General features: G+C 24.3%; 6 protein-coding genes across 6 annotated transcripts; 3 read left to right on the plus strand and 3 right to left on the minus strand.

Annotated features, from left to right (window-relative positions):
* Positions 1-3,298: 3,298 nt before the first annotated feature.
* OCT59_018348 (uncharacterized protein) lies at positions 3,299-4,373 on the minus strand. The gene has a single exon (XM_025317344.2). It carries the CDS (start codon positions 4,366-4,368, stop codon positions 3,658-3,660), a length of 711 nt encoding a protein of 236 aa, XP_025178448.1. The 5' UTR covers positions 4,369-4,373; the 3' UTR covers positions 3,299-3,657.
* Positions 4,374-4,649: 276 nt separating this feature from the next.
* Positions 4,650-6,437, plus strand: OCT59_018349 (uncharacterized protein; the record flags this gene model as incomplete). The annotated part of the gene is made up of 5 exons (XM_066148721.1): positions 4,650-5,400; positions 5,462-6,176; positions 6,250-6,261; positions 6,326-6,355; positions 6,427-6,437. The coding sequence occupies exons 1-5, from the start codon at positions 4,726-4,728 to the stop codon at positions 6,435-6,437; spliced, it is 1,443 nt and encodes a 480-aa protein (XP_066004622.1). The 5' UTR covers positions 4,650-4,725.
* Positions 6,438-7,744: 1,307 nt separating this feature from the next.
* Positions 7,745-8,565, minus strand: OCT59_018350 (uncharacterized protein; the record flags this gene model as incomplete). The annotated part of the gene is made up of 2 exons (XM_066148722.1): positions 7,745-8,042; positions 8,489-8,565. The coding sequence occupies 2 exons, from the start codon at positions 8,563-8,565 to the stop codon at positions 7,745-7,747; spliced, it is 375 nt and encodes a 124-aa protein (XP_066004623.1).
* A 5,789-nt stretch (positions 8,566-14,354) lies between these two features.
* OCT59_018351 (uncharacterized protein) lies at positions 14,355-15,035 on the minus strand (the record flags this gene model as incomplete). Its single annotated transcript, XM_025325996.1, has 1 exon — positions 14,355-15,035. The coding sequence occupies one exon, from the start codon at positions 15,033-15,035 to the stop codon at positions 14,355-14,357; it is 681 nt and encodes a 226-aa protein (XP_025178451.1).
* A 659-nt stretch (positions 15,036-15,694) lies between these two features.
* Positions 15,695-16,860, plus strand: OCT59_018352 (uncharacterized protein; the record flags this gene model as incomplete). Its single annotated transcript, XM_025317346.2, has 3 exons — positions 15,695-15,872; positions 16,063-16,340; positions 16,402-16,860. 3 exons carry the CDS (start codon positions 15,695-15,697, stop codon positions 16,858-16,860), a joined length of 915 nt encoding a protein of 304 aa, XP_025178454.2.
* Positions 16,861-17,003: 143 nt separating this feature from the next.
* OCT59_018353 (uncharacterized protein) lies at positions 17,004-17,362 on the plus strand (the record flags this gene model as incomplete). The annotated part of the gene is made up of 2 exons (XM_066148723.1): positions 17,004-17,235; positions 17,316-17,362. 2 exons carry the CDS (start codon positions 17,004-17,006, stop codon positions 17,360-17,362), a joined length of 279 nt encoding a protein of 92 aa, XP_066004624.1.
* Between the last annotated feature and the right edge of the window lie 2,708 nt (positions 17,363-20,070).

Raw genomic sequence — 20,070 nt, forward strand, 5'->3', positions numbered from 1 at the left:
GTAAAAAAATAATATAATTTTTTTTATTTTTTTTATTTTTTATTTTTTTTTGCAGTGATATTTGTAATTTTATTAAAGTATATATATAAAAGAAATATTACAAAGTAAATATCAATTAACTACTCTAATATAATAATTAAACTACAAACTACTTATCATATATAGACTTTATAGATAAATATTATTTGCAATTAAATCATCTTAGCCTATTGATTCTATCATTAAAAATTACAAAAATATATTTATTTATAAATAAATAAATACTATATATAAAAAACATAAAATTTATATTATATAATACTGTATATTTTAAACATATTTTATATTATAATAATATACTATTTTTTAATATAATTATATTTAAAAATAATATATTAGAATTTACAAATATATATAAATATAAAGGTTTTTTACTATAGAACAGAATTTTATCTACTATTAAGATATGCTACCAGTAGAAATTTCACTTTCATGTAAAACTTTACTTTAGAATTTGCTTAAATTCTATTGGTTAATTAACTAAAAAGAAAAATAAAATTTCCTTTTATAGTAGGATTTTTAAAGAATTTATATGTAAATCTTATCTTAGACTATAAGGTGACCTATCTTAATAATAGGTGGGGTCCTTATAAAACTTTATATTTAAAAGTAAAATAGTATTTTTTAGTATAAATATTAATAGAGTGAATTTATTTACTGCACCCTGCGTTATAATGCATCCTTCCTTTTTTGTAAATTGTTTATGTCGATCTTTAGTTTATACACCGCACCCCCCTAAAATGGCAAATGATAAACATAAAAATATATATAAATTTGTAACGCAGGGTGCGGTAAATACATTATTTCATATTAATATTATAAATTTTAATATTTTTACTGTAATTTCAGTTAAAAAAATTAGGTTTTTATAAAATCAATATAAAGTTTTATAATAAAAAATATAACTAATTTTTTATTAGTAAAATTACTTTTTTATAACTTAATACTTTTTATAAATAATATAAATTCAATTAAATAAAATACTAATACTATTTATAATAAAAATTTAATAAAGAAATAAATAAAAAAAAAGTTTGCTATTTATTACCAATAGTAATTATTATTAATATTATATAATTTTTTAATTATTAAATAATTAATATAAAATTTTCTTTTTTAAAGAATGATACAATAAATTTCTTAGGATTTTTTAAGTGGCTCATTAAAAATCTTTTTGCTGTAGTATAGTTTGCAAAACTTTTTATATAGGCAAAAAATATAAATATAAGCTATTATAATATGAAGAATTTTAGCTATAATTACTTTAATAAAAGATTTACTGATTTGACTTAAAAAATTTCAGAAAATTATTAGTACAGTCAGATTTCTATGTACTGATATTTTATGTACCTGTACTGATAAATTTTCTATGTTCCATTTTACAATTAATAAAAAATCTAGTTGTACTAATATTATATATAATTTTATGATATAATATATACTAATACTTTTCTTTACTCATTTATAATTAATATATAGTAAAATATACTAATACTTTAAATTATACTAGTATTAATTTAGACCACTACTATAAATTTGGCTGAAGTTAATGTAAGATTCTATTAAAATTACATGATATTTTAATATATTAGCTATTCAAAGTTTACATAATGCTGACAAGAATTGGATTTTAACCTGCATTATGATTTACTAATGACAGTATATATAATAATAATTTAATATACCAATATATTTTCCCTAAAATAACAGTATCAGTACATAAAGGTCTGACTGTATTATAAAGCTTATTACTTTCGCTTTAATTATTTCCTTTTTTAGAATCCTATATAATGCATTTTTCCATTTTTGATAAGAAATAAGATTGTCTTTTGGATTATGTAATGTTATTTAAATGCTTAAAAAAAAGAAATTTTAGTTGAAATAAATAGGATTTTTTATACTAAAAAAATTTAAGTTTTTAAAATAATATTAATACATAATTTAGTATATATATAATCTAAAATATACATGTCACCCAAATTATTTTGGACTGCCATAATTATAAGTAAAATCCCAAATTCAATTATGGCATCCCAAATTATTTTGGCACTTTACATAGTAAATTACATATAAATCAAATGAATTATGGCATCCCAAAATAATTTGGGCAGCATGTATAATCTAAAAAACCTTTTTACTATCAAAAAAATCCTGTTAGTGGGTTATACTCTCTTTCTTAATAGCACTGCTATTTGTACTTTCATCATTTAAATTAACATTTACAGAAAATTCTTATCAACTTATTTAACTTATTTCTAAAAGAATTTTGAGAAGAATTATATAATATTATGAAAAATCTTAAACATTTTAATTATTTGCAAGAGTTATTACCTAAAATATAATACTTTTTAACTTATTCTTTAGTATTTGTGGATTATATTTAATTCCTTGATAGATAACTAAAGTACCAGTAATATACTTCTCTTTTGCATTTACTAAGGTTGCTGGAGAAACTATGGGGTTTTGGCAAGTTGGCGAAATGCTAAAATAGCGAAACTTTGCCAAAACTATATGAAAGTCTTATTAAAAGTTGGCGAAACTCTGGAGAAAAGCAAAACCTGACGAAACTTATTATAAATGCTGAAACTGCCGAAATCTTGCCAAAACTATAATAAAACTATAGTAAAATCTTGGAGAAACTAATCGTAGAATTTTGGAGAGGTTTAGGCAGGCAACCTTAGCATTTACTAAGAATTAAAAATTTTTGTAGATAAATAAGTACTTATATTGAAAATTCTATATACTTGTCTTTTTAAATGTTTTTCATTAATGTCTTTTTTAAACCTGAATTTATGTTAAGGTTGAAGCAGAAGAATATACAACAGACTTCTATGTATTGTGATACTATTGTATTAAAAATATCATAATATGCATATGATTTTTAAAATTTTATACCTTATATAAAATTATTATTAAATACACAATTCAAATCAAATGTGTTAAGACAAGAGAATATTAAGCTTCCAAATGCTAACTGAGAATGCTTAAAGTTAAGGTTAAAAATATTAGATTAAAAGATTATAAAAGAGAATGAACAATTTGGTCTATAATATTATATGGTAAGTATCTGTTTATATAAGTATCATTATTGGTTATACTGGAAAATAAATGGCTAAAGATAACAAAAGGTAAATAATTAATTGTATAATGTTCTCAAAAATACCATATCTGACTTTTCAAAATATATTCAAACTAACATTTATCAGAAAAAATGTCTATTTTATAACGGGTAAAAATCTTTTAAAAGAATCAAAATTTAGGAAATTATAAAAAGGTCGTTTTTTTATAAAATTTTTAATCTTATTGAAAAAAAAAGAATGAGTTCTTTACAAAATGAAAAATTGGCACAGAAAAAAAAAATAAATAAAGAAATTTATTGATAAATATCAAGACTTATGATGACTAAGAATGACGAGGAATTAATACTTTAACTACCATTTTAATAAGCAATTATATAACAGTATAGTAGGTTCAACTTTACTACATAAGTTTATAATAATGTAATATGCCGAAGCATAATAACAATTCTGAGGTAATATAACATTGAAATAAATTTAACATTATTTAGACAGATTACTTAAATGTAGTTTTCTTGACCAAACTACAAGTAGAAAATAATTATAAGTTTCTAATTGGAAACTTAGCTCGATAAAATTCTACCCATAAGGAATCACCAGGACCCAAAGTGCCACTTTGAACATTATAATTAGCAAGAATGCCAACCCTCTCACTTTTCGGTAAAACAGCAGTAGTAATTAAACCATCATCACCAAGAGGTGGTAAAATTTTTGGTATATTAGGAAAAATTTGACATAAAGCATCACAAACTTTTACTATCATTTCTTTTTGTTCATCAGTAAAATCCAAGTGAGGGTATAGTTTATTTTTTCCAGGCTCTCTGCTCTTAGTAGATTCTCTATTTCGATCATTTTTAGATTGATCAACGGGATTCTGTAAAAATATCCCAATTGAAGGATTGTTCCATCCTTTTGCATGATATGCCATTTTTTCTAAATCCAAAATTTGATACACGCTTCCATCCCCATCTATCAATATATGTCCTGAAATTCCTCTTTGGCATAATGTACGAAAACAATGTTTTACTGATGCACATACGTCCCAATGTAATACTATACCGTTTATTCCATTTCCACTTGGAACTCCACGAACTCCATAGTTGTCTTCCCAATGTTCAGCAAATGAATATCCTCTTTGTTCGTCTTTATAATCAATTACGGAAAATGGAACGGTATATGGTACGTCGTTAAAATAAAAAGTACCTTGTTCTTGTCGTTTTTGTTGTTCTGTCATAACTATATTGAAAATCATATGTTACAGACTTGGAAATATTTCTCATGCCTATTTATAGATATTGACATATTGTATATAAGATATTCAATTTTGTTTTCTAACTTAACATACGGTATACACGTTACACAAGTTATAATCCTTGAAAAATGCCAAGATTGTTATATAATCAAGTATCAGCCAAAAATGGTAAAGTTAATAATCGCCGGAGTTTCCAATTAATCATATTATCGTATGAAATTGCCTTTTTTGTTCGATACTCCGAATGTATTTCATCCTCCGGAATTTATCTAAATATATTCAATCATTAGTAAAATCTGCTTAATTAAATTTTATATAAACAAGAAAAAAATAATTTTGAAGAATCGAGTTGTAGAGATGAAGAAAAGTTTATGTTCTTTATTAAGATTAATTTTCAAATCTATTAAAAAAAATAAAGAAACGGGTTCTCCACAATGTAAGGGATCCAATGGAAAAGCTGAGGAAACAAAAAATACTCATGATAAAAAAAATCAAAATTTAAAGAAGCTCTTTGCGCCTGGAACCTATTCTGAAAAATCGGTTCAAGATAATAAGAAAAAAATTACTAATAAATATGAAGAGATGATTAAGAACGACAAGAAATTAATTGCAAAGCCTGAAGGTGCATCCATTATTAAACCAATGGAATTAAGATTAAAGTATGGCATTTGTTTATCATGTCGTAAAGAATTAGATGTTGGAGATTGGTGTAAAGGTTGTGAAGCAAAAAAATTCGAACAAAATTTTAAAAATTGGACGAGTGAACATCCAAAAATTGATCAATTGATTCAAGAAAGTCAATTAAACGCAACAAATGGTTTAGATTATTCCGAATGGATTGATTATAGAGAGATCGAGGGTCTTGAGTATATAACCGAAGGTAGATTGTGTAAAATATTTAAAGGTATATGGACCAAAGGTCCTAAACATCGAATGGATCCGAAAAGCAACAAGTGGATTAATGTTCCTAACGTAACTGTCGCTTTGAAGGAAATGGGTAAAGGAATGAATTTGGATCAATTTTTAAGAGAGGTAAATTCTGGTTTATCTTTAACTTCATAACACTCATCACTAACGCAATTTCGATATCTAGGTTCAAAACCATCAAAAATTTTTGCGTGATCATGAAAGTCACGTGCTACGATGTTTTGGAATCACAAAATCTCCGGGGGATGACATAGAAATCACAAAATGGCTAAAGGATAAGGATTCACGTTATAAACCAAACCCGAATTCTTATATTATGGTCATGGCGTGGGCAAATGATGGTAATTTACTTAATTATATTGAAAATAAAGCTCATGATGAAAAATTCACTTGGTATAAGCGTTTGGAAATGTTAGAAGTATTATCGGATGCCCTTGAAAGAATTCATAGTAAAAATATGGTTCATAAGAACCTTCATTGCGGTAATGTTTTGATGGATAATAAAGATATTTTTCAATTTCCAGCTATATGTGGTCTGGCATTGTGTAATCAAACTGAAATTCCAGTAGGCGTAATTTCTTTTATTGCTCCCGAACATCTGAATGGAAATTTAAAGTTTACAACTGCTTCAGATATTTATAGTTTTGGAATTATTATGTGGGTAATTTGCTGTTGTAAATTACCTTATAAAGAATATAAGCACGATTCACTTGCAGTAATTATGAACGTAGTTAACAGTCCAAAAATTTCGAAAGATATCCCAACAACTTACGCAAATCTTATGAAAAGATGTTGGGATGATGATTCAAAAAAACGTCCAAAAGCCTCGGAATTAAGAAACATATTTTTAGAATGGAAAAAGCACTATCATTCAAATAATAGTGAATTTTTAATTGCTGAAGAAGCAAGATTAAATAGGATCAAAAATCCTGATTTATTTGATGATGTTTTAAGTTTATAAAAAAGGTAAAAATAAATTATCATACATATTGTATTAATTTTCGTATTAATTTAATTCAATTATATGCAGGTTTTGAAAATAAGTTGTTACCATCTAATAGTAAGTTACCATTTTGGTTTTTTATATCTATAATTTTTAATTTACATTTTCTAATTTTTATATTTATTCAGTTTCTAATTGATTTTGTTTTAAATCAAAATAATAAAATGACCAAAAATTTATATTTTAAGATTATTTATTTTTTTAATAATATTATTAAGTAAATTTTAAATATTTTTTTTGGAACTTAATCAATTATAATTATTAAAATATCAGTCATTCTATAAGGTATAAAGTAACTAATATATATTCATCAACTGTATTATTATAGTTTTAACAGTATTTTATTAATTTAAATTATATATACAATATTTTGTTTTACTATTTTTTACTGGTAAAAATAATGATTTATTAAAATTGGTATACAGGTATACAGTCAACTCTTCCTATAGTTACATACAGTATTTGGGACAAGCTATATTTGGTAACTATGATGAGTGTGATTATAAGCAATAAAATCATATAATCCAATCAGTAAATCACAATAATTTTGTTAATATTAAACTCCAATTACTATAAAATTACTACCATTAGATTCCTTCTAATGAAATAATTCTAACAAATTTAAGGTTATTAAAATCTGATTACTAGAATCTATAATAATTAAAATAAAGTTAAAATATTTAATATTACATAAATTTTACATATATAGAATACTGATTTGATTTTTAAAATCAAACCATTAAATCTAATTAGTACTAAAACCTGTAGTACAATCAAAGCTCGTTATAGTGAATCTCGTTATAGTGAATATTAAGTAAAATCGTGTTATAGTGACCTATTGATTTTTTTCTTTATAATTAATTTCTTTTAATATAGTAAAATTTCTTAATAAATCTCATTATAGTGAAAAAGGGGAAAAAATTACATAGTGGAACGGAAAGTTCACTATAACAAGCTTTGACTGTAAATAAAATAAAGTCAAAATATTTAATGTTATATAAACTTTATATATATAGAATGCTAATTTGGTTTTTAAAATTGGCTTGTTTAATCAATATTAAACTAATTGTTATAAATTATTATCATTTAATTCTTTTAATAAGACAAATCCAATGAAATAAAAAATATTGAAATCTGATCTTGCTTTTCTTTTTCTTCTCTTGAGAGCAGTTTCATAAATTATGTCCAGATCTTTCATACTTAGAGCATTTGTGACCTGAAGACGATTTCTTAACAGTATGTTTAACAACAGCATTTACTATAACATTATTAAGTGTCATACCAGCCATACTATCAGTAATATCATTAATAGAATCATAATTATAATCATTACCAGGAGTTACATTATTTTTTTCTCTTATTAGATTATTCAAAAAAACGTCTAATAATAAGGTCTTCTCCTCTCTTATTGGCCAATTTTTTACTATTATCTAGAGTTTTAGTTGCTCAAGAAATAGTCTTTTGAAAGGATTTAGCTATAGCTACTATAACTTGTAAATTAGCCTTAGTAATATTTTCTTGACTGAAAGAAAATGCTGATGATTGATTTAATGCTAATTGTTGTAACATCTGAATCTTACTATTTACAATCCTATCAATATCTTCTGTAGTAATATTCTGATGAGAAAGTATTTTTGGTTTTATCTTAGTAGTTGGCTGGTTATAAATATCCTTGCCTAGAAGCAAATTATTCCTTTTTATTTCAATTTCTTCCAATGTTTCAATTAATTTATCATTTAAAGGTCTATTTAAATCCAGTCACTTCATTTCCAACTTATTTTTAAGAGACAAACCACATATACTTTACTAAAAATGCTACTTTTTTTTGAATTAGTTTTATAATAATTTTGTAATACTTTTATTATATTCCCTAGATATCTCCAAAACAGGTTATAAGTCACACTTTTGGGCAAACTCAACATGGTAATCTTATTTTTATTAAATTTATACAAGAATTTAAAATAAACAAGAAAACATGTGAAGTTCTATAATAAACATAACTAAAATAAAAGCCAAACAGTCTCCAAAAAATACAAAAAAGAGAAAACTAAACTAAAAAGCAATATACACCAAAGTTATAATCATGTCTAAATTATATCTATTGATCCTTCCCTAAAATCTATTTCAAAATTAGTAAAAGTAACTGTACTAAAAGACCTACTCCCTAAGCAACCTTTTCGTAATCACCACCTTTGCACAACAACTGCTGAATCTTTAAGATTATTAGACTGATTAGCCAACGAAGCAAATTTTGTTAGATTGGTCATTAAAAACAGTTTGTTTGGCAAACTCTATATTCCATAATTAGTATGGATGTTCCCATAAATCTTCACTTAAGAATTTGATATATAGAAAGGTACGTATGCATAGTCTTCGATTTCAGGTCTCAACTAAGAAAAGTATGACTATTGTTAAGGTGATTCTATGAGTAAAGTTATAATAAAAATAATTTTCCCTATTTAACTATATTACCAATGATAATAAGCCAACTTCACACAGAATATCAGGAACTTTTTAGTATTATGCAATCCAACTGATAGGAGAACTTTTTAGTGTCATGCAATCCTAAGAGAACACCTAGTTCATTTCAAACAATTCTCTAAACTGTAATCAACCTTGAATAATATCATATGATAGTTCAACATGTGACCAACAAATTCTTGTGCTATAAAAACTGTATCACATAATCTGTCATCCTATTCTTCACCCAAAGATCAACTAAATTAAAAAAGAAAAAGATCAGCAATTCTATAATGTCGATCAAAATTCTTAGTACTCCTATTTTCCAAAAGAAAACAAGATTGCACAAAAAATTCCAAAAGACAAGAAAAATAAAACGAAACAAAAAAATAAAGTCATGACGCAAAAAAACCCTAAGATAAAAAATTTGCTAAAATAATACTAAATATCACAAGTCGAAATGCTAAAAATCGGCAAAAAAAATAGCGCGAAAAGCAGTGGCTATTCTTGGCTATTCTTGGCTATTCTTGGCTGTTTTTGGCTATTTGTGAATTAACCTATACTATTTGTAAATAGTTTATATAAATTTGCGAATAGTTTATGCAATTCTAGCTATTTTTTTTGCCTGTTTTTGGTCATTTGACATGTGTATACATCTCAACTTTATCATTTTATATTAGAAACCTTTCTAACTAAAAACCAGGTCTAAACAACTAGTGAGTTCAACACTTTTAAGAATGCTTCTTTCAAAAATAACAGTCTAACTTGAGAGCCATTTGGCCAGTTAGACTTTAAAGGTGTAGGAACCCAAATGCACTACTTTTCAACCTTTCAGAAAGCTTAGGGAAATATTCTTATGAAATGGCCATCTTACATTAAACTTGGTGAATAATACTCAGGAAATTCCAAAGAATTTTACAAAGAGTAGTTGGGAAAACCAGCGACAGGAGTAATATTTCTACCTTCAGGTCACTTAAGACATTATGCGAATTGTTCTCAGTCATGAAGAACTTCTTGGTTAAACAACCCACTAAGGACAAATGAGAAAAGCACTTCAATAACTTCTGCTGAAAAAATGAACAAGGGATCAGTAGGAAGAAAGGGCAGTTGACCTCTAAGTTACACTTTTGTTCAATATAACTTGAGCTTGAATTTTATTGATTTTTGTTGCAAATTACTTTAAAAAATACCAGGTATTTAAAAAAAAACCACAATAATAACTAATACAAGAACAAATAATCTTCTATAAATTACAAATAAAGAAAAAGCAAAGATTATTATCTTGCCCTTTTTATATAAATAACTACAGCTATCTCTCCTAGTTATATGCTTTCTTTTCAACTTCAGAATAGAAAGCCTTTTGGCCAAAATTCATCCGCATATTTTTATTGTTTATTTTACTTGTTTAAGTTTTGCTTGCCTTAATTCAGCATCCAATTATAGTTTGGTCAATTTCAAAATGTCTGCCTGTCATATTTCTTTCATATTGAGTAGCGTAAATAATAACAGTTTTTTTATTCAATAGAATATGAAGTGCATTAACGTTTAATCTTTGGTATTATTTTTTTAGAAAGATCATATGAAATTTAAAATTCACATTTATATTGATTAATTGAAAAAATCCTTTAATTTGATTATATACGCAGCTTAGCAGACTGCGCCATAAAAAAAAAATTTATTAACAGTTGAATTTAAAAAAAGTATCAAAATTAAGCATCACCCCAAACTTTTCACTCAAAATTATTGCAAAAAGGTGATGCTTAATTTCAATAAAATACAGTAGGTTATTTAATTAAATTATTTAATTATAATTAAATTATTAACTTTAGATTATTTAGTTATATTTAGAATATTTAGTTATATTTAGATTATTTAGTCGTACTTAGATTATTTTATTACTAAATAACTTAATCTAAACCGATTATGACTAAATAATATAATTATATTATTTAGTCATAATTGGCTAATATATAAATAGAACCCTGAATAATACTAATATAACTTACAAGTAAATTTTAAATACTGACGTAAAAATATATTTTATGACATAACTCTGTCAATATTGAAGCTAGGAATTCGATTTTACTATCATTAGAATCCTCTCATCGAGACGAATCTAATGATATAAATTTTATTAAAATCGAATCACTGGTTGTGTTAAATACAGGAGTATGTAGAATAACAAAAATTTGAAAATATTCCTATAATATGCAACTTTTGAAAAATTTTAATACAGTATTGTTCAGGATCCTATATAAATACATAATTATTTATACTATACATAATTAGTATAAATATTATTGACTAATCATAAGCAGAACCCCACTTATTTATAATAAAGGTTACTGTAGAAAATTGGCACTTTACTAATAGTTTTTACCTTACTTTTTTCTTAAATTCTATCGGTTAATTAGCTAAAAAGGAAAAAAATCATAACAATGTAACATAAAATTTCCTTTTATGGTAGGATCTGCAAAGAATTTTATATATGATTTTTACCTTAGGCCTGGGAGTGACTTATCTTATAAGTAAGCAAAGTCCTTCATAAGCCATATGCTTTTTTTATACTGACAAGTTTTTTTTAAAAACCATCAGTTTTACCATTTTTTTCATATTTACAGTTCTTGAAAAAAGTAATCAGAATTACAAAAAGTGCAATAAATAAAAATCCAATGATTAAAATTGCTTTAAAATTTCCAAATTTATTGGTAAATGTGTAAATATTATGCATATAAAAGTTCAGCCCTTTATCTCTTTTCCTCGTCTCTCAATCAATTTTTTAATTGAGAAAAAAAAAATCATTAAAAATTTAAACTATAAAATCCCAAAAATTCTGGTACAGCATTCAAATAGTAGTTTATTAAGGATTGGATGATATAAAATAAAGCTTACATAATGTTGATTCTAATAAAAAAAATTTCACACTTTATCATTTGTTGGCTGTTGAAAAATTTGAAATCAAAGTTTATTTTCCGTATTGATCGTCAACTGGCCCTAACCCTTAATATTAGTTGAAAGGCAAAATTGGATTTAAAATATAATAATTATAAAGGATTATAATAAAATCTAATTAATATTAGATAAATAATATTTAATTTATTTGAAAAAATATCAATCCAAATAAGTTTAATGCTTTTAAAATTGAGTTTTATTAATGATTTTTGAGTCAACTTTAATCTAAATTTACTGAAAAACTGATTAATTAAATGGCAAAAAAAAATTTTAATAAATTAATAAAAGATATTCTTTTATGTTTATAATATTTTATTACAAATATACATGCATCTTATTAAATGTTTGAGAACAATATCAAATCTTTATAAAATTTACACTCTGCTTAAATTTTTAATGATATTTTTTTTCAAATTAAAAAATCAATTGTAAGACAAAGAAATAAGATATAGGACTGAAATTTTATATTTATAATCTTTACACATTTAGCAACAAATCTTCAAAATTTGAAGTTATTACTATAATCACTGGTTTTTATTTTTTTTGCATTTTTTGCAATTCTGATTACTTTTTTCGAAAACTGTATATATATAAAAATACTGGAATTATTAGTTTCAGCATTTTTTTGCATTTTTATATAAAAATGCTTAAGAATTTTTCTAACTATTACCAAAGGTGATGATCACTGACAACTGAAATTATCATATCAGCCAATTTTTGAAATTCCAATCAATCAACCCAGGGTAGTAGCAGATGCAGCATATATTTAGTCGGTAATCTACATATATCTTTATACCAAAAAAGGAAAGGTCTAGACCAGTCTATAGGCAAATAAGGTGTGTCAGATGCGTTGATTGATTAGCTTTTCAAAAATCAGCCCATATGTGATGATCGACCAGCATTAAAAAAAAGGTAAAAATTGATAATTCTGTCCAATGGTGACTGATAATCACCCCAGGGATTTGAAGTAAAAAACAATACTTAAACTATCAGTTTTAGCATTTTTTTGCATTTTTATATAAAAATACTTAAACTATTAATTTTAGAATTTTTTTCATATTTTTATATATTATATGATTAATTACCAATAATATTTATAGTAATTATATTAAATGTAATTATTTATAAGTATATTTAATTAATTATGAAGATATTAATAATTATAAAATATGTAATTATTTACATATTTTGAATTACAAATTACATTTTTGGTTGATGATTTACCAGGCCATATATATCTCATAACATATTATTTATTATAAATTATGTTTAAAATTATGTTTAATAAATATTTTAATAATTATATAAATAAATTTTTTTATGTTTTTTTATTAACTAATAAATATATTTATAAATTATATAACTAGTAATTCACTATTAATAAATATTAAAATTATATTTATAATTTTTAATTATTGATCTTAGTAAATTTTGTTTAATCTATATATTATTTTTTAAATATTTATAATATATTAAAAATAGTTACAAAATAAATTGTTTAGGAGTATAAAAAATTTTAATGTTAAATAAGTTTGCTTAGTAGTATTAAAAAATAATTTGTTGAAATTTTTATTTAACCTATATATATGATTTAGGATTCTTTAAATACTCTCTGAAAATAAGTACTTCTAGTTAAAATTATGAAAATTTTGGCTTATATTATACTGTTTCTGGCCAGTATTACAGTTTAAAAAAAGATGTTCATACAATATATACTTTTAATACTAGATATTTTTATTTTTCTACTGTTAGTAATTTTTCAATACTGAAGTAAATGAGTGTATTATTTAGCTGTTTATATTTTAAAGATAATATTAAAGTATTATATATTTTATTTTATTATTTAAAATTTAAATATCATTTTTCGGATATTACTAAAACTCATGAGTAGTGATGGTCACTATAATAAAATACTGGCCTGCATTACATCATAAATTCAGCACTAGTGACCGTCACCACTGGTAATATTTAGTAATACCCTTATTTTTCAATTTACAAATATTTTTCATTTTGATTTAAATTGAAAAAATTTTCTAAATTCTGTATATTTATTAATGTTTCATAAATTTTTTATTTATAATAGACTGTTTATAATTTGCTTTCCATGTGAAATCACCTAGATGATTTCACCCATATTAAATAAATCACATGCATCCTACAAAATAAAGAAAAAAAAGAAACATTAATACATTTTCTTTAAGTTAGTTTTGAAAAACCCTTTCCCAATGATTTATACCACCACAAGAAATAATTCAATTTATGTTATCATTTATATTGATTTTTATTCTATTACAATTTGACTTAAACTACTGGTTGTTAAGAAATTCAATTAGTGTCAAAATTTTAAAAATATTTCATATTTCATTTAAATTTTTAATATTAATAAAGTATATTATGAATAAAATTTCAGCCGCATTGTTAAGATATTCACGTTTTTACCAGTTTCTTACATACTGTAATTTCTAACTTTAATACTATGTGAGTATCTTGTTTATGTAAATATCGAGACTCAGAATGACATAGTTTATGATAATGATAATATAACATGCCGAAAATAAAAATAATATAATAACAATTATATAGTGAATAAATTAATTTGACTACTTAAATGTAGATTTTTTACTAAACTACAAGTAGATAGTAATTATAAGTTTCTAATTGGAAAATTAGCTCGATAAAATTCTACCCATAAGGAATCACCAGGACCCAAAGTGCCACTTTGAACATTATAATTAGCAAGAATGCCAACCCTCTCACTTTTTGGTAAAACAGCAGTAGTAATTAAATCATCATCACTAAGAGGAGGCAAGATTTTTGGTAGATTAGGAAAAATTTTACATAAGACATCACAAACTTTTACTATCATTTCTTTTTGTTCATCAGTAAAATCCAAATGAGGGTGTAATTTATTGTTTCCAGGCTCTCTACTTTCAGTAATATTTCTATTACGATCATTATTTGGTGGGTCAACGGGGTTCTGTAACATTATACCAATTGAAGTTTGATTCCAACCCTTTGCATGATATGCCAATTTTGCTAAATCTAATATTTGGTACACGCTTCCATCCCCATCTATCATTATATGTGCCGAAACTCCTCTTTGACATAATACACGAAAACAATCTCTTGCTGATGCACATACGTCCCAATGTAATACTATGCCATTTACTCCATTTCCACTTGGATCTTCACGAATTCCATAATTATCTTTCCAGCGCGTAGTAAATGAATATCCTCTTTGTTCATCTTTATAATCAATTACGGAAAATGGAACAGAATGTGGTACGTCGTTAACAAAAAAAGTACCTTGTCGTGCTTTGTTCATAACTATTATAGACCCGATGAAAATTTTTTACGGCTATTTAAAAAGTAGTGATGGCTTAATTTCTGTTTTTTAACTTTAAATATATACATTATGCCGATCAAATTTTTATATCCTTTTTCTGGTTGATAACAGATAACAATACTTGTTATATAACAAGCGAAAAATTTCTTTTTTTAGGACCATTATAGGCAAATCGCGATAAAACTGGACCTTCAATGAACCGGGTTTGATGTTATTTCTTCTGAAACAAAGTCTATCATTTTAAAACAATCGCGAATTTATTGGTAAAATCGTGATATTTTATATCGGATTTGATTCCATATCAGTTATATCGACCGAAAATAATTAATTTCTACCGGAATTAACGGTTAACATTTTTTTCTTTTTAGTTTAACCTTTAAATCAAAGTTTAAGTATAGCTTATTTTATTGTAAATCTTGATACTCAGATTCTTACATAATTTTCATATAAGTATAAAAAGATTATTTTTGATATATCAATCCGACTTATCTGTGTAATTGACGTTGGTAAGAATTTCTTTATAGAACATGTCTTGTCTAACTTCCGAATTTATTTGGAAAATATATAAATTATCTATCTTCTTTTATCAAAATTTATTTACAAATAAAAAATTTTCTTTTAAAAGAATTGTAGAAACAATGAAAAGCCTATTCTCTTTAATAAATCCTATTAAAAAAACTAAAGATATACACGATGAAAAAGCCAATGAAATAAAAACTTACCCTAAAAAATCGATTCAAGATAATAAGAAGAAAATTACTAATAGGTATCAAGAGATGATTAAGAACGACAAGAAATTAATTGCAAAGCCTGAAGGTACATATTATTAAACCAATGGAATTAAGATTAAAATATGGCAGTTGTTTATCATGTTATAGAGTATTAAATGTTGGAGATTGGTGCAAAGTTTGTGAAACCAGAAAATTTGAACAAAATTTTAAAAATTGGACAAGCGGATATCCAAAAATTGATCAGTTGATTCGAGAAAGTCAATTAAATGCAATAGATGGTTTAGACTATTTTGAATGGATTGATTATGAGGAAATCATGAATGTTGAGTATATTACCGAAGGTGCATTTGGTAAAATATTTAAAGGTAAATGGACTAGGGGTCCTAAGCACCAACTTCATAGTGTAAGTCGAGATTGGACAAATGTTCCTGATACAACTGTAGCTTTAAAAGAAATTAAGAGTATCGACTGGAAAAATATCCCTAGTAAAAGTGAAAACGCTTCACTAGAAATGGGTGAAGATGAAAAAGAATTTAATCAATTTTTAAATGAGGTAAAAGTTCGAAATTTGTCGTTTCTATTTTATATTACGATTTTATAATAATATTGAATAGGTTCAAAATCACCAAAAATTCTTACGTAATGATGAAAATCATGTACTACGATGTTTTGGAATTACGAAATCTCCGGGGGATGATATAGAAATCACAAAATGGCTAAAAGATGAAAGTTCCTGTTCTAAGAAAAGACCAAAATCGAATTCTTATATTATGGTGATGAAGTGGGCAAATGATCGTGATATACTTAATTATATTGAAAATAAAGTCTATGATGAAAAATTCACTTGGTACAGACGCTTGGAAATATTAGAAGAATTATCAGGTGCTCTTGACATAATTCATAGTAAAGATATGGTTCATAAGGATATTCATTGCGGTAATATTTTGATGGATGATGAAGATAAATTTCAATTTCCAGCTATAAGTGATCTGGGATTATGTGGAAGTTCTAGTAAAACTTCTGAAATTCCAAAAGGCGTTTTTTCTTTTATTGCTCCCGAACATCTGAATTGAAGTTCAAAGTTTACAACTGCTTCAGATATTTATAGTTTTGGAATTATTATGTGGGTAATTTGCTGTTGCGAATTACCTTATAAAGAATTGAAGGTTATCGTCCGGAAATTTCAAAAGATATTCCAAAATCTTACGCAGACCTTATGAAAAGATGTTGGGATGATGATTCAAAAAAACGTCCAAAAGCCTCGGAATTAAGAAACTTATTTTTAGAATGGAAAAAGCACTATCATTCAAATAATAGTGAATTTTTAATTGCTGAAAAAGTAAGGATCAAAAATCCTGATTTATTTGATGATGTTTTTGGAAATCAAGTTTATAAAAAAAGTAAATTCAATTCATATGCAGGTTTTGAAAATGCATCACCATCTAATAGTAAGTTATATTTTATTTTTCTTTTTATTGTAATCTATAAATAATCTTTATTTCTAATTGTAATTAATTATTATATTTAGTTTTTGAAGAATTTGAAAAAATTGATTTTGGAAAAGTTGAAATTTAAAATTAAGGAATTGGTGGAATTGGCTTATTTATTACATAATATCCATTTATTATATGTCTATATTCCACCCATCCATGTAATATATATATATATAATTTTACATTATACTTACTGTATATATTATAAGATTTTCAAATACCTCACCCCTAAAATATTATATAATAATATCATGGAAAATATATTTATTGATTTTATAATAAAAATTATATTTTTAAAGTTTTAAATCACATTACTGGTATTCAATGCTATAGTATATGTTTTCTCATAGATTATAGTTTAAATTAAATACATTATACTAATTAAAATTACTCAGAACTCTCAAAATGACCAGACAAAAGTTTTAATTAGTACTATTTTTTTTGCAAATATTCTTATAAAATAAAAGAAATTTGAAAAACTTATAAGAATATATTTGAAATATATATTGCAGAATTAAATACTGCAAAGTGAAATATAATTATTATATTACTAATAGAATCAGTTAAATTAATAAATAAAAAATACATAAATCATATTATCATATAATTATAATGCTAACTGTTAAGCATTATAATGTATTTAAAATTATTGCTTTTTTACAAATTTATTTACAAATTATTTTAAATTTTTGAGTATAATATGAAATCCAAAACTCAAAATTCTAATAGGCTAAAATCCTAAAACTTAAAATCCTAAAATCTAAAATTCTGACAGGTTCTAAATCCTAATAGATATAAAATCCTTATTTATGAATATTTTTTTATATATAATTTTTTTTTGATATAAATATTGGATTTAATAAAAATAAAATTGATAATTCTAATAATAATAGTAATAAAAAAATTAATGTAAAAAATAATTTTAATTATTAGACTACTTCAATAAATAGTTTTGTTTAACAAACAAATCAAAATTCTAATACTGATCAAAATTAAAACTTTTGGTTATATAATAAATCAGCAAAAGTTCAGCAGATTTATAATACAGTCAACTCTTTTTATAGTCACACATTTGAGACAGTTCATAATTGGTGATTATAAAGAGATATGACTATATAAAAAATTTCTTATATAGTATATCATAATTCTGGCCAAAAATTAACATAATTTTGGCCAAAATTATACTTAAAACTTTATTGTATCATAACTCCGCCAATATTAATTGTAGAGAGATGATTTTACCGCCATTCAATTTGTCTTGATGAGACAGTTCTAATGGTGTAAATGAAAAAAGTAGTGATGATAATGATGATGATGATGATGTGGGTAAGACAGAAGATCATAAAAAACCTGAAGTATTTCAATCAAAGTCAAATTTAGAAATAGTTTCTTAGCTCGTCGACCATCCAGAAATTTTAATATTGGCACTAGAAATGATGTTGCTATCTCATCCGTCATTTAGTAAAATTACGGATGTTAGTATTAAATTAACATAATAATATTTATTATATCTAAATCTTTTAAATAATTTATTTTTAATATTTTAGAATAAAATTCGTCTATGGGACAAAAGTGTCAAGTATCTTTTTTTACATGCGAGAAGTCCACGTGGTGAAGTTTTTGATGAGTTAATAACAAAAATTTTCAAAATTAAAATACATTCAAATGAAGCGAAAAGCTATCTCGAAAAAACCTGAAAATTTTTTATAGATTTTAGAAATAAGTTTAATCAAATTATTTTAACTTCTGTAGAAGAATTTAAAGAAATATGAAAAAACAGGTATTTATTTAATTGTTTCGTAGCTAACCAAATAGTAGTGCTGTTTGTATTAATTATTAATTTAATTATAGAGCATCTACCGGAAGTTTATCTCAAAAGAAACTTATAAATTATGTTGATGAAGAATTTGTCCAAAAGATTCTAAACTGACAGCTTATAGCTATTAATATTTTAGAATTAACAAGAAATGGAGGGTTCAATATCTTAGTTGATTTCGTAAGAGAAACCTTTAAGGTTTTATGGAACAGAAAAAATTTGTCTGCCGTTAAAGAATTAGATAATATGACCAAAGAATTAACAATACCTTTTAGAAGCAGAAATAAGATCGTTGATTCTTTATTAATAAGTTATTTTATTTATACTGATACTTCATATTCTTTAATCATAGTTATTAATAATAATATAATTATAAATCTTAGCAAACACTCTAATTTTTTTATAAAATTATGCATTTTATAATGATATTACATTGAATAAATTTAGTAAATTTTACGAGTAAATGATAATATGAAACATCATTATTCTAAACATTATACCATAATGTTGAGTGATAATAATATAAAATAAAATGGATATATAAAACTATAAAATGTTTGTCTAAGATATAACATTTTCAAGTTTAAAAAGTAATTATTATTTTGTTAAAAATGGAATGATTATTATGTGACGTTTCTTCTTTAGTGTATATGGCCTAAATATTTCTATATATTTGACATTCTTATACAGATTAAAAAGAATACATTTATGTAACATTTGCGTAAAGTAAGAATTTTAAAGTTTAAGCCAATTCTAACTGGTAATTTACAAAATAACAAACACATTTCTTAAAAAAAAATTCTGAATTAGAATACTTTTCCAGTTTTCATCTTTGATTCTGCAAAAAATTGAAAAGTTTAGATAATAATTTAAGAAATATCCACCTATAAAGAGACTAAATAATTATCAGGTTGATTAAGTTCATGTAATACTAAATTTAGTAAATTATCTGATTAAATGATCGCGTATATTAT

This window comes from Rhizophagus irregularis, chromosome 27, assembly GCF_026210795.1.
Source record: "Rhizophagus irregularis chromosome 27, complete sequence".
NCBI classification, from domain to species: Eukaryota; Fungi; Glomeromycota; class Glomeromycetes; order Glomerales; family Glomeraceae; genus Rhizophagus; species Rhizophagus irregularis.

Excerpts from the sequence above, each read along its gene's own strand:
- OCT59_018348 (XM_025317344.2), bottom strand. The coding sequence starts at position 4,368 with ATGATTTTCAATATAGTTATGACAGAACAACAAAAACGACAAGAACAA.